The 15,402-nt window shown below is 35.7% G+C and overlaps 1 protein-coding gene across 1 annotated transcript in view; it reads left to right on the forward strand.

The window, feature by feature from the left end:
• DGKB (diacylglycerol kinase, beta 90kDa) overlaps positions 1-15,402 on the forward strand; it is a 329,129-nt gene that overhangs the window by 62,600 nt on the left and 251,127 nt on the right. Inside the window, exons 7-11 of the mRNA XM_009326094.1 lie at positions 1,312-1,386; positions 1,933-2,052; positions 11,764-11,881; positions 14,662-14,750; positions 14,831-14,947. Coding sequence (XP_009324369.1) covers positions 1,312-1,386; positions 1,933-2,052; positions 11,764-11,881; positions 14,662-14,750; positions 14,831-14,947 — 519 coding nt within the window. The remainder of the gene's footprint in view (positions 1-1,311; positions 1,387-1,932; positions 2,053-11,763; positions 11,882-14,661; positions 14,751-14,830; positions 14,948-15,402) is intronic.

The following is a 15,402-nucleotide window of genomic DNA, read 5'->3' on the forward strand; positions in this document are numbered from 1 at the left end:
AACTACATTAATCCAAATCAAGTTTGTATTTATCCTGAATTAATAGAAGCAGTATAAACGATAGTTGATAAAAAGTCACCCATTTTGAAAGTAACTCTTGAGTTTTCTTTGCCATTAAGCTGCTGCTTCTACAGCTGTATAAATTTTCAAATGCCGACACTGCTATCGTGGAGTCCTATTCTATAGTCTTCTGATTTTTAATCATATTACTGCAGGGGACAAATTAATATGATTCCTAAAATTCTAGTATGCTGCTGGGAGATGTGTATGAAAGCACCATTTATAAAGATTTCATTAAAAGGGAAAAGTGTGAGGGTCACACAGTGGATGTATGTGGACAGATGTCAGAACTTCCATGTTGTTATTAAGAATGGAGGAACAGTATTAAAGACAAAGTTTTGAGGACTAGCCCAACCAAATGTTTGAAGGAAAATCAGAGATACAGCAATCATTTAAAAAATGTAACTATTTTTTTTCTGTTAGCTAACAGAAAGAAGTATTTTATTGGCAGCTTTCTTTTTTCTTTTTTCTTTTTTTTTCCCCTTCCTTCTTTTGTATCTCCCTGAAGAAGACAGCATAGAGTGGATTGGTAAACAAGAGGAGGTGATTCCCATAAGTGACAGGGGGATAGGGAAGCTAAGTTATATAGAGGTATAAAGTAAATACTGTATCATAGTTTTAGGCAATACAAAATATGAATTAGATAACTAGTATATAATAAATACACATGAGAATTCAGAGTGGTTCTAGATAAGCATTTGAGCATGTTTACAAAGCAGATTGTATGTATGAATATGGAAGAGCACCAGTGATATATTATCAGAGGAAATTAGAGCACTGTAATGGTAAGAAAATATCTCTGTATTAGTTTATACCGTCCACTTTATGCCTTATTTCCATTAGAAAATTGTGAATTATACAACTGCTGTCAAAAAAATAGTTTGTCAGAGTGCTGGAATTTAAAGGACATTACATCATTATATCATAGGGTGGACTTCAGATCACGAAACCAATGCTCAAATGATCAACTAGGAAGGAAGAATCTATTACTACTTTCAACCCGGAGGCTGTCCTTTGGTTGTGGGGCTGTATTGCACCTTCCTGCATGCTTTGCGGTCCATGCCTGATGTTTTGCTAGTGAAGCAGATTCACCTAAGAGTGGACAGCTTCCAGTCTGAAGGACGTTTCATTAGGAACATCGATAAAACAGTGTCACTGAATGCAATATGTTTGAATTATAAGTTGATTGCAGTAGAATTTGTCTTTATAATATTGCATTAAATATTATCATTCTTTTTCATTCATCTGTAGGAGCTGGAAAATATAATTGCTCAAATGATGCATGTTGCAGAATACCTTGAATGGGATGTTACTGAACTGAGTCCAGTAAGTATCCATTTTATCACAGGTTTTTAATGTTGCTAGAAATGGCGTTTAATCATTTTGTGATACTTCATGTCAGCATGTGATTCTATGTATTAGTAAGATAGATATAATAATAGTCTATGCTCCACTATGACACTGCCAATTAGCACTTTTACGAGTCTTTTTCTGATTAAATCTGATCTGTGAAACATTCTTGCTACAGTTTAAGGCTTTTCTTCAGTGCATGTAGTAATTAACATTTATAACACAACTGGTTTGTCTCTGAAAATTTCTTAAAAGTAACTACCTCTTATTTGTATTGTACATAATAAGTACACAAGGGGACACAACTGGGTTTGGGAACTTTAGGTGATAATAAAATGTAAATAGGAATATGACACTTCATTTTCTGAACTGTCAGTACTCATTTTACTACAGGTGCCATACAAATAATATTTTCCTTACTTTTTGCATGGGGATGAGGGAATTGGAGATCTGCACATGTTCTAACAAGAAGTTGCTATCTTAGAATATGGAATTTATGAGATTTTTCATTAAACTGTGTAGATCCTTCATGAAATGATGGAAGAAATTGACTATGATCATGATGGCACTGTTTCTCTAGAAGAGTGGATCCAAGGAGGAATGACAACAATCCCGCTCTTGGTCCTCCTTGGGTTAGAGAATGTAAGTATTAACATAAGAGTGTCAAGTTCCTGCTTGCATGTCAGCTGTTGCCCTCAGGTTAGTTTCTCTGTGGCCTGCATAAAGAATGGCTATTCTTTGCTTTTCTTTATTATGGCTGAATGACATGCAAAGAAAAGAAGTGTGTCTTCAAAGTCAGAGGTACATAAGGATGTTTGAAGCAACACCAAATGAGCCAGCTCTGGAGCTGGAACCTGTTACAAGCTGATTAACTTGTCCTGTTAACAGCATATTGTTAATTCCTAGCTGCGGTAGTATCTGTTAAGAACAGTTTTACTATGTTTTACTGCCCATGTATATGTTACAGCTGGCTTGGAGCAATGTCTAGGCTTCTCAGCGTGGTGCTGTGTTGTGTGGCCTGAACATACTGAGTCACAGAACAATCTAGGTTGGAAGGAACTTCTGGAGATCATCTGGTCCAGCCTCTTATTAAAGGCAGGGCCACAGATTAAGTTATCCTGGGCCTTGTCAAGCCAAGTCCTGAATAATACCAGTGAAGTGGATTCCACCAGTTCTGCAGGCAACCTCTCCCAGTGTTAATTGTTCTCAAGGGAAGGAGCTTTTTTCTTACGCGCAGATGGAATTTCTTCTGCAGCAATTATTGCCTGTTGGCTCTTGTCCTGTCACGATACATCCCTGTGAAGACAGTTCTTCTGTCTCTGTAACTATACTATACTAAATAAACTATACTAAGTAGAAGTATCAAAGAGAACACTTACACCAAAGGATAGTGTTGTGAAAGAAGAGATTACAACTTCACATTAAAGACATGTAATATGATCAATTTTATACCAGTTCAATGCAGCTGTTTTAACACTGGCATGTTGCCAGTGCCACCTGCTGTCCTGTATTTGAGCTAATTTTGAGCACATGTATCTTGGTATACATTTCAAATGCTTTTCTGTTATTAGAGAAACATTTTTATTTAATTTTTTTCTGAAGTCTTTTTCAGATATTGAGGTTAAATAACAAATAATATTTACTTTCCCCATACACTGCTATGGCCTGAACTAAACCTAGACTGCTGTAGTTGCTTTATGGTATTTTATTTGCACAAAGAATGGTCAGACTGAGACTTTCTGTAGGGTAATATGCAATGAAACAGTGCGTTTAGCAGAAGACCTAAAATGCTTGCAAAATTTTATTAATCAAATTACCGGCTAAATATCTGAATTGAGGATAACTTTCAGTACATTTGGATCACTGTAAGTACTAATTCCCTAATTCTATATGTGTGACTGAGTAACAAAAATGTTAAATTACTTCCCTATCATCAAACAATAGATCTTTGTCAGGCTGAATTCCATTATTTCCATAGAATTACTCTAAACAAAGGGCAGCAAATGCTCTCAAGCAATCGGTACAGCAGATAACTAGTAGTCATTTTCAGTACAGATTTTTCTTTTCTGACAGGTAGTGTAGACGTTCTGGGAGTATTTTTCAGTGTCTACACTTCATTCTTTCTAAATTTAAAACTCCTGAAATTCCATGATAAATTAATGCAGATCCTTCTGTAGAGGTTTATTTTCATATTAAAGCAAAAGCTATTAGAAAAAAGCTATGTAAATGTATGTTATCAGACATTTTATCCTTTTGAATATTTTTACTACTTATTAGATAATTTATCTGGCTGTGCGTAGCTTTACTGCGGAAATAATAAAAATACGTAAACAGTGATCAAAATTCTGTTTTCTGCTATCAGCATGGGTCAGTGTTTCTGTCATCAAGAGTATTCCCAGTAATTTATGTGTTGGAAGAGACATAAATGTACAGTTGTGAAAAAATATTACAATGGTATCCCAAATATCTTTTTGATCAATAAGCGTAGTTTTATTAGTTGAAAGTTGGAGTAAAATGGATTGTGCGGCTTTTAATGCTTTTTTAATATTTTGCTTACTGTGAATGAAGTCCATTACCTACAGAACTGTACAAGCGGAATTGCTAGTCATTTGGTAATGAGTTATGAGGAAATTATGCCATCCTCTAAAAGGGCTCCCATTTTTCTTTTTGTGTTTAAAAGTGCTCTTGATTTCTTAAACCATTCCCATAATATGTAGAGAAAAGCCAGATTTTTAAATTTTCCATCAAACCAGCAAAAAGTTACTACTTCTGTTTGTACACAGTTCTAAATGATCAAATCTAAGTGTATTTTAGTACACTGAAAAGTTAAATCAAGAAAGTTAAAACTCTAATGCCTGTCCATCATTGTTTTGGGTAAACTGATAGCATGATATTGATGGTTGTACAGCATCTAATGTATTACCCAAGCTCTTCGTTCTAGTGCATCATTCCCATTAGTGAAATGCTGTTATTTCTTTTTACATGTTGTTGTTACATTTTGCAAACCCAGCTTCCCAGGGCTCTACTTTTTGGCTGTCTTTCTCTCTCCTTTTAGTTATGATAATGAAAAGTAAGGTAAGAGTCTTTTGGACTCGGTAATCAAATAATAAAGTTCTGATATCTTAAAGTTTTCCACAGGCTTATTAGTATGTGAAAATAAAGGGCATAACCTACTGGCTTATGCTGCTTAGACATGTCCAGGTAGTCTTCACATGTTGAAAATAAGCAAACCCCCCCCCCCCCACCCACCCGCTGCTTAGACATGTCCAGGTAGTCTTCACATGTTGAAAATAAGCAAACCCCCCCCCCCCCAACCAACCAACCAATTCTCTCGCCTTCTTTTAACTTTAGCCAACTGTGCTTTGGCTCTATGCTGAACTCAGGCAGTGATGAAATTTTACATCCAAGAGATCAATTTCAGAGCTTGTCAAGTATGATAGTGACAAAGAATTGTCACTGTAGTTTATTGAAAAAAAAAAAATTGTGATACCAGTGAAGTCTTTAATTTGTTTTGAGTTGGGGTCCATTAACTTACTGTAATATACTTAACTCTTGTATAGAGCTTGTACAAACAATACAAGATTCTCAGCTGGTATAATTTGTTATGCTAATATCAGTGAAGCTATGATAATTTATTTCAGCTGAAGATTTGTCTTCAGAATTCAGCTGCATTGTTTGTACTTAATCTTTAGTTTCCTTTAAGAGCTATATAAAAAGGTCAGATATCCTGTAGAGGTTTTATATTACATTTAAAGCCTTTCAATCAGTTTTTATTACATACTATATTAGATGCTGTAGTTACAATTAATGAAAAAAATTCAAAGAAGCATTTAAGTGAAATATGGAACTATATTATAGAAAAATAAAAGAATAAACAAGTTAGTGTTTATACATAAAAACACTATGAGAGTTTTTATGAGTTGAGATAGCCTAATCTCTCACAGGTTTGTGGTCTTTGCCCTCTGACTTCATCAGTAATCCCCTTCTGAAAGAGACAGGAGTATTAGGTTGTTATTACAAATATTAGCTAGCCAGCTGTTGCCAAGTTAAAGAAGTAACAAGGAAATTTGCCCGACTTTCCTTCTGATCTCCCTCTCTCTGCCCCCCCCCCCCTTTTTCTAGACTTTCATGAAACTTCTAGTGCCCTCTCAGATTTAGTTGAGATTACTAAATTAATTTAAAAGTGGCTGAGGAGTTTAGAGTCATGGAGATAAAGGGACAAAGAGCATAAATAAGTCTCATTTCTCTAGGAAATCAACCTAAATATCCAGTTTATTTTATCTTACTGGGGTTTATGCTTTCTATTTCCTCCTAAAAGTTGAGTTTAGAGTTGCTGTGCAACTCTAGAACTTAGAAATACAGAGTTTTATCTCTGGGAATGTTCCAAGATAGAAACAACGTATTCTTATTTTGGTGCTTTTCAAGGCAAGTGGTGTGCCAAACAAACAATTTCAATACAAGATAACGAATTTAAATAAGAACTTAACTGGTTCGTATTGTGTAGGGGTGCTGCGATACACATAGTGTTTGGAAATTTATTTTGCAAGAAAAGACCTTGGAATTGTATACGTTTATAATCCATTTGTACTCGGATGACTACACTTTTTCCACTTAGCAGTGGCTGAATGTGTTCTGTATGCCCCTACTGAAACCTTTAAGACCCATAATTCTGACTCTGAGGTTTAGTTGTGCCAGTTTTGTGGAATTTGTTCCAAGAGATTCTCTCATAAAAAGTGAGAATTTCATGAACAAAAAAAAATAATTAGGTAACTATAGAGGAAATTGTTATTTATGTGGTGCAATTTTTAATAATGAATGTATGAGGTAGAATTTTTTTGCTGTGTCACACTTCAGTCTGCAATTTTCACAGTCCTCATCAACTTTCAAATTTATTTTTGCTTCTTAAAGCAATTTTTTGTCTCCTATCCAAACACAGATTGGACAGAGATGTCCCTGCATTATTCCTTCTGGTTGATAATTACGCTTTTGGGAAGTGACCTACTGCATACTAGTGACCACAAGGCTGTTTATTCTACTCCTCCACAGTAGAAAACCTTCAAAGTTTCTGACCTTCTTATTTTGTTCTGTGTTAATTTAAGCAGATCAACGTTGTCAGTGAAGTTTGAGAGTTACCCCATTGACTCTCCTAGCATTGCTTATAATGTCCTTTGTAATCTGGGTACAAAAAGCCTCTTAATGACGGTTTGCTCCTAAGGGTTTTTGTCTGCCATGAACATTGTACTCCGCTTTTCGCTAGCAGTTCCTTACTTGTACAATATTATTCCACCTTGTTCTGATAAAAGCACTTGATTTCTCTTCTAAAGTAATTCCATGCCAGATATTTTGGTCTCATTTCCCTTGTAACGGATCATTACTACCACCTCTGTCAGTGATTGTACAAAAAGTAGGTATAAACGGCAAGTCACAAATGCTAGCGTTTAAAAAAATCCCATGTTTTAGGAGTGGAAAGTATTTTATTTCCTCTTCACTGGCCACTAGATGTCATGGTTGCGCTGTATCTGGTACTGTACAGTTGCTGAAAAGCTGCCCTAAGGTGAGAGAGAAATTGAACAACAGTAAATGCTTTGTAAAGTTGTCAGTGATTTGAAACCATGCCACTATGCCTTTCTTTTAAGTCACCAATTGTAATTTTCAACCCATTTCACCTTTTAAATCAAGGTAAATATCAATGGGACACACACATTTGTGTTGAAGTGTGACTATGCTTCAATTAAATCGGAAGAAAATACTCTTACAATTTTATTTTGGATCCTCAAGCAGCAAATATTATGCCATTACACTCAAAGAATTTAAAGGGTAACTTTTTTTAACCTTTTTGATTAAATATAGGATGGAATACTTGAGTGTGACTCCACACTTGGGAAATACTGCTTCTTACATTGTATATTACATTATTGTTGGCTTACTTTTTGAGCTCTGAGTATGTGAAAGCGGAACCAAACTGGGGACTTGCAAACGTTTGCAAGTCTGGCGTGGGATCTGTTGCACCATGAGGAGTCCCTCTCAGGCTGAAGAGTGAAATGACTGCTTAATACCTAGGCAGTTTTGTAGAGTTGTATTTCTTCCTTTCAGCGAGGAGTGAGGGCAATCTGGCCTCTTATTGTCCTCAGTGATATAAGTACAAGCCCAGTCTGAAGTCTGGCAGGTGAGTTTTCTAAAAGGCTGAAGTGCGGATGAGCCATATGCTATTTCCATATGTACAGAGGGCAAAACCAAGTCCCTGCTAGAAGAAACTGTAGCTTACCTTCTTTGTGCCAGCTCCTTACCAGCTGGGAAGCAGATTCACCCTAAGTGATAACGGGAGCTATTTTACCAGTATCATTTCACGGCATTGCCAGCAGAGGGGGTAATATTAATGCTTTGTGAGACTTCGTAGCAGGAGCTGCTAGAAAGGTGCACATCTCTCTTCTTGACAGTGCTGTCTACTTTCATGCTGTGCTAGCTCCCACTTCTTTGCAGGAAGTTTGCAAACGCCTTTCCTTACTACAGTCCTGCTTTTCCTTTTGCTTGTAGGTTAGTAAAAGCCCAGGAGAAGTCAGGAGTAACTCTAACCTGTTCTGTGTATAAGGTGTAAAATAAATGGTATTTCATGCAGGTATACAAATTTACCATTATTTAAAATGTAATTTCTGCAGCATTTCAGTCTCTGCAGATGACGGGTGACTACCAATTTAGGGACAGGGAAACTTTGTAGTGTGGCTAATTATGAAGCTTGTTTAAATAAATTAATTTCTCTTCCTGTGCTCCCTTTTCTATGCTGTCATTTTCTCATGTGCATATTAATGCTTAAGCATTTCTGGATGATCAGGATAGTACACTGGTGAGTGCGTGGATGAAGGCTGGGGAAGTGATTCCCCGCCCCCCGGCTTTCTCCGGCACACACACAGAGACACGCACAAAATACCTCAGAAGTTAGAAGTGAGGAGCCCTCCCGAATAGCATGTCTCTTGAATGAGGTTACTCCCTCTCCAGCTGAACCAGAACAGACTTAGAACTCCCTCTCCCCCAACCAAATTGAACAAACCAAAACCTGACATGAATTCGTTGCTGAGAGCCACCAAAGGAATATAGCACTTAACTGCATTTGTATTAAAAGGAGGTGCTGCATGATTTAATGGATACTCTTCTCACCTTCCCACTGACTGAACAATACTGAGAGATCAATCATAAAAGTGTCTTCAAGTCCTGTAAATATTTTTAAAATAAATGAAAACAAAATAACAGTAGGCAGTGAAAGAATAATTTAGCAGACTTGCTAACATCCTTCTCCCTTGGTTGCTTGTTACTGACTCTTCTTATAGACAAGACTGAGCATGCTGGTATTTCAGACACTCTGTAGCTATTGTAAGAGGGGATACTTGCTAGGATGAAAATTTATCAGTGATTCCATTACCTTTTTTTATGTCTCAGAATCTTGAGTTTTGTGCTCGAAACCTTAAGGTCTCTTTGGATACCTTTATTCACAAATATCTAAAAAGCTGAAGTAAGTTAATATTAAACCAGATTAGGGATGTCTAGCTAAATTCTGTGACTGCATAGAATTTTCCACTAATTCTAACACTGGCTCTTTCATGGCTGACTTGCTTTTTAAGGTCAGGTCCTATTTGGCAATCAAATCCATGATAGAAGAGTCAGGACCATAAGTTAAGAGAACCGTTGTTAACAAAATAAATGTTACTATTGTCATTATGTGCTAAAGTCTGCATATGGCATATGGAGGCTTCATTTTCAGGGATGTATAATGAAGTGAGGAAGAGATTTTTACTGTACCTGCCCTGCTTTGAGATCTTCTTAATGACTATTTGTTTTTAAGCTCTTTCTCAGGATATGGAAGCAAAATGAGTGAATGTCAGTAAATGCACTGATGTGTCAGAATTGTGGATTTTATTCATACTTAAAGTCTTGCATTGAGGGGGCTTTGTTTCACATTGGTTTTTTTTCTTGGCAGTGTTTTAAAAAGTTATGTGCATGCATAATCATATGCAGCACTTTATTGCTTATTTTTGGCAGTGCACAGGAGCAAAAATTTAATTTGCTATTTTCCAAAAGTGCATTGTGTTTATGTAATGGATTTGCATCAGTTGCAGTCTGTAACACAGTTAAGTGTTTTAAGTGGCAGAACACCCACATGAAGACTTGTTTGTTTTTCTGATAAGGAAAATGCCAGCTAAGTTAGTCCATATGTTCTGTTCAAATAAGAAGCAACATATTCACATGTAATGGCCATTCTTTAAAAATAAAATCAAAATGAAAAAGTAACACAAAACTAATGTGGAAGAGGGGCGAGTTTATGCATAATTATGAATTTTTGTTAATTTTCAGAACTAGCAAATATTTTGTTAAGGAAAGCTGGTCAGCTTGCATTTTAAGTGCTTGTGGTTTATGACTCTATCTGTTGATGACCTGAATAATGTTAAAATGAAAGTGTACATTGTTTACTGTTTTTTCTCAGAAGGATTTACGTGGTCTTTATTGTCTAGTGAATAATTGTCTACTTTCAAAAGACTTTCTTGGCTGTGTTGATTTCAAAGATATTTATTCTTACTCACTTGAAACGCTTAACTGGGAATTTTACTTAACTACAACTTTAAACCATGGCTGGCAACTTTCTAAAGAAAATTATTATGTTTATACTACATTAAATTTCTTACATGTTTTTGTTTATAGGATCTGGGCAAATCAAGTAAAATTTGTGCACATATTTGCCCAAGTTTAAAAGGAAATGAACTTGCACTGTTATATCTGCTCTCTGACAAAATTCTGAGAAACAAGTCTGTTGCTGGGAATAGTCACAGAAACATCTCAATTGAACTAGTTCTGGATTGGTATTTTTATTTTCCTCGGACTTGGCTTTGAACCACACATTCTTAATTTCTTGGAGTGCTGATTTTCCTTCAGGGTTTTTTTTCCCCACAAGGATGAAGAAGTCTTCTTTATCTTTGACTTGTCATTAGTGGATAACTCTTAGAATAGACCAATACTGATTTTTAAGGACATAACTCATGCGGTATATGCTAATATAGGACAAAACTGAATTTTTATTAAAATTTATGTCCACTGACTTACACTGACTGTCCTTATCAGTGAAAACCATCATATTATTGAAGATCTACTCAAGAATATTGTATATACATGACGACATGAGAAATCAGAAACTGGATGAGAACCGAGGTTGATGTGTCTTCCTTTAGCTATGTGACAATTTCTTTTTGGTAATGAAATGACCAAGAAGACTATAGTGTTTCAGTAATACACAATGAAGAATCAAACTACTGCAGCCTATTTCCAGCTGATAGACATTAACTGCCTTTGTTCTATTGCATGTTATATTTGGTAAAAAATTAAAAAAAAATCCAGTGATATTACATTAGGTTGATCTCATTTTTTTAAAATCAAAACCTCTGATGATTGCAAAAAGGAAAAAGTCTGATGGCCACACTTGCCAAGAAACCTGGAATTTACAGAATAAATTTAACATCTGTACCAAGTGCACATAATCTTAAAAACCTTCTAATAACAGTGAGGTCTCAGAATGATTCCATTAAGAAAGAAGAGGAGAATTGTGCAACTGAAAGCTTGCTTTCATAAATGTAAATGATTTGATGATACTTTAGTTGTACGCATAAGTTACAGTGGGCCCCTGAGTTGTAAGTGACGATCAGTTGATCAGGCTATTCATGCAAGATTTGAGTATAGTGCTACAGCTAACGGAAAAACATGGGCTTAAATGTAAGGAATTCAGTTTTTGCAGAAGAGGTCCAGGATGTAAATTTCACTCTTAAATACTTGCTTTTTGATAGACTATTGCCAGTAGATTAACATAAATTAAAGCTGGCAATAGGTATTATTGTGATGTGGTTAGATTTCCCACTTCACATATGTTGATACCTGTCCCTAATTCTAAGGGTCATTAACAATATCTCTGTAGTTTTAAAAAATCCTTTCTGTTGTTCATTTTGGGGAGTTTTACCTTCTAACTTGCAGCACCTTTATTTTTAGAATTAGCCTAGAACAAATTTTAGTTAAATACTAGCTGTAATTTAATATCAGCCTAGATTTATTGCTAGCATTGTGTTGCAGTGGTGACAGCAGCCTGGTGTTTTTTCCGAGTTGTTTTTGAAACACATGGATATCCATGAGCTTCTGAAGAATTTTTTATTATATCATTGCCTGTGTATTTAGAATGATTATACTGTGATCTGGTGCAGGGTATTAAATGAAGTAACAGCTTGTCTTTTACATACTTGAGTCAATCTCCAATTTTTATTGGCACTTATATATTTCATTGTTTATTTTATTAAGTGAAATCTGTTTCTTTTATGTCCTGTGCAGAATGTGAAAGATGATGGGCAGCATGTATGGAGACTGAAACACTTTAACAAGCCTGCCTACTGTAATCTTTGTTTGAACATGCTAATCGGAGTAGGCAAGCAAGGTCTCTGCTGTTCTTGTGAGTATAAGCATTTCAGTGTCCATTTGCATACATGTCTATTCCTAGAAATGTTGCGCTCGCTGCATAACAAAGAACTAGTAGCTTCCCAGTACAAAACCATTTCCAGCACACTAGTGTCTCCCCCTTTTCTTCTATGCTTGAGCGCTCAAGGTTCCATTTTTAATTTTTCAGGATATTAGGCTTTCAGTGTTGTTGTTTGAGGGAGTTTTCTGTATTATAATAGCTCTCAGTGTTAGTTCCCTTTGGAGTCTGCCTCTTTTTTTTTTTCTTTTTCTTTTTTCCTTTTTTCTTTTTTTTTTCTTTTCTCTTAGCAAGTATCATGCTTAAGTTTCGGCCTTATATTTTTGTTATTCCTCTTTTGTATTTATTAATAATTATTCATATTCCTTATGAATATCAACTTGACTAACATCTAAGTCCCGTATTTATTCAAATTTTGCACAGAATTCTTGTCTTGTTAATTGTGGAGATCAAAATCCCAGTTTGCCAGAAATCAAGTTTCTGTAACACTTCTGAAGTTTTGTATGTTTACTTGGTTTGTAATCATAAATCTCAGTCTTGCCATCCTTTGATATAAAAACTGATTGTAGATTTTAAGGTAAAGGAACACAGAAAAACTACTGCATCTAATTTGACCTTCATTAGCCTATTAGATGCAGTTACTACAGTTCAATTCCTTGAGTTATATCTATGTATCTCCTAATAATCTGTGCTTGACCAGCTCATAACCTGCATCTTGAGAAACCAAATCTTGCTGAAACACACCTTTGTCTCTGTTTGAATGTTTTAAGAGATGGATGATCCATATCTTTCTTTTGTGGTGTGTCCCAATGATTAATCATCTTTTTTTAAGACCTATTTTCTGATTTGAATATGTCTGGTAGATGGTTCCAATGATTGGTTCGTGTTATGCCCTGCTCCATTAGATTAATGAGATCTTTAGTACCCACTGTATTCTTCTCATGATGGTATCAAGTCACCTTTCATTGTTCTTTTTGATAAATTGATCAGTTTCGTAGTGTAACTTATTTTCTCCATTTTTGGTATGAAAGATAGCCCATCACAGCTGATCAGGACCTTTCTGCCTGTACAGTTCTATTGATTTAATTTGAGATTAGTCTGAATTAATGAGGGTTTTGGAATCGACCATTTCTCTCCTCTGTGGGCCACAGATCTCTTTAAAACAATTCAGATGTAAATCCTCCACGTATGTGTTTTCACATTGTATAATTTCATTCACAATACTATGGAATGAGCGAGATACATTTATTAAAATTCAAACAAATAGACATTTCATAACTTCAGGTTAAGAAGTGCTGATGACAGTAACTGGAATATATATAAAAATGCTGAATTGACTATTAGATCTTGAAATGTTACATTCTTTAATATTTTTTTACGTCAGACTGATGTAAACAATCCTTGTGAGGAAATGCAAGAACGATATATGTTTGAAAGGGAAAATTCTATTGAGCGAATAATGTAGATCATCTTCTTCAGTAGTTATCAGAAATGTGTAGGCAAGTTATGTAAAGTAAACTGCCCCAAGAAGACCAGCCTTACAAGTTGTAATTTTCTCTGTTGTAATGTACCTCTTCAAAATTTGTTATTGTGCTTGGCATTTATTTGGTGAGAACAGTGGTCCCAGAGTATCTGAAGAACACCCACATGCTTTCAGTTACTTCATGCAGCAAGGGGCATGAGTCTACTTACAAAACTATTACACTATTTCCTTGTCTCGCTAAAGCTTCTTTTCCAATATATTTTCAAAACATTGCTATAGATTTTGTTATTTGCATTTTAGATTGTGTGGGAGGAAAAAAAAAAAGGAAACTGCAGGGGGCTGCACCATCCCTCCATGGTCCAATCAACAATGTTACTCCCTGCAGTTTGTCTGATTAATGGCTGCGCCTCCCACTGGGTTTGTGTAATAGGTGCAAGCAAGGTGTTTAGAAGTACTTTGTGCTTAATTGCTCTCGAGGTCAAAAGCGTGAGACATATACCATGCAGGGAGAAATTAATTCTCAGTTTTTAATAGTTGACTCTATTGAATGCAGGTATAAGCTGTAGCATTATTTCCTCATCTAGGCACAGTTGTATAGATGAAGTCGGGAGAGCTTTGCATTGTACCCTGACGTTTTTAAGTTTTCCAAATGCAGCTAGTGTGATCTTTACAGACGTGGTCAACACTAGTGGTTACCTAAAACTGGTGTAGAGGGGTTAGGAAAAAAAGGCTTCTCAGGAGCTGGTATTTGGGAAAGTAAGAGTTAAAGTTGGGGTGATTACATGGAATGCATGAAAACAATTGCTGTCTGAAAATGGACTAATCAGCCATTTAAGATTTATAAATCAATAGAAGGAACAACATAAATTCATTGGCTTTTATTTTTGTGCTTGCCAGCTGCTCTCATGCCTATAGTTTGTAAAATACAGATTTCTTTCTACTAGCAAATGACACCAAACCATTTGGCAGTCATCAATTCGTCTTTAATATTTTTGTCATTTGGGAATTATTGTGAAAAAATTTAGTGAGCTCTGATTTAATTAAGCATTTCCTGTTATGCAATGATGGTGTGTTCTTGGATTTCTCACTTGCATAATATTTCCTGTTCTAATTGGCCTTTTGTAGTCCATGGAAAAAGCAGTCTAGTTTGAGTTTTCATTGACTGATTGGATTGATTATATAGAGATGGCATGCTGGTAACGTTGTTTGTTTCATAAAAATGTAGTCAGAAACACCATTATCTCAACATCTATTAATGTGTTTTGTTTTTCAGTTTGCAAGTATACAGTCCATGAACGCTGTGTCTCAAGAGCTCCTGCATCTTGCATCAAAACATATGTGAAGTCCAAAAAGAATACTGATGTAAGTTTGGGGTAGCATTAACTTTGCCATGTATCTGTTAATTTAGTAACTCTATGTACATCCACACTTTTCTTTTGCAGGTAATGCACCATTTCTGGGTAGAAGGAAATTGTCCAACAAAATGCGATAAGTGTCACAAAACTATAAAATGTTACCAAGGCTTGACTGGACTTCACTGTGTTTGGTGTCAGATCACAGTGAGTATACTATAGTAAAACCTTTAGCACAGGTTAGAGAGACAAAATTCTGTGGATCTTTTTTCATAGCCTCGTAGTTCAAAGGTCTCATTCAGTTTTGTCATCAGGAATGGGTAGTGTGCGTTTAAGAAACGGTACATGCAGAATATTCATAGGAGCCCTTAATTGTTGCAAGCAAATACGCTTAAAGGTGTACCCTGCTTCAAGGCAACATACAAATGAAAATAATATATGTCAGTCTAAAGCCAATCTACATTACAGAAAGATTATAGAAGAGTTTTCAGTACCGGGGAAAGTCAAGGTCCCTGTGACACTAGGGCAAGATCCTAATTTGTGGTGTACTGACAGGCAAATGAAATTGAGGACATCTGGTAGGATACAGTGATTTCAAGCGTCTGGGAATAATAGCAGAGACATCTTGATAATATACTAATCTTTTATATATACAACTTTTG

The sequence above is a fragment of the Pygoscelis adeliae genome, unplaced genomic scaffold (genome assembly GCF_000699105.1).
Source record: "Pygoscelis adeliae isolate BGI_AS28 unplaced genomic scaffold, ASM69910v1 Scaffold15, whole genome shotgun sequence".
Lineage (NCBI taxonomy): Eukaryota > Metazoa > Chordata > Aves > Sphenisciformes > Spheniscidae > Pygoscelis > Pygoscelis adeliae.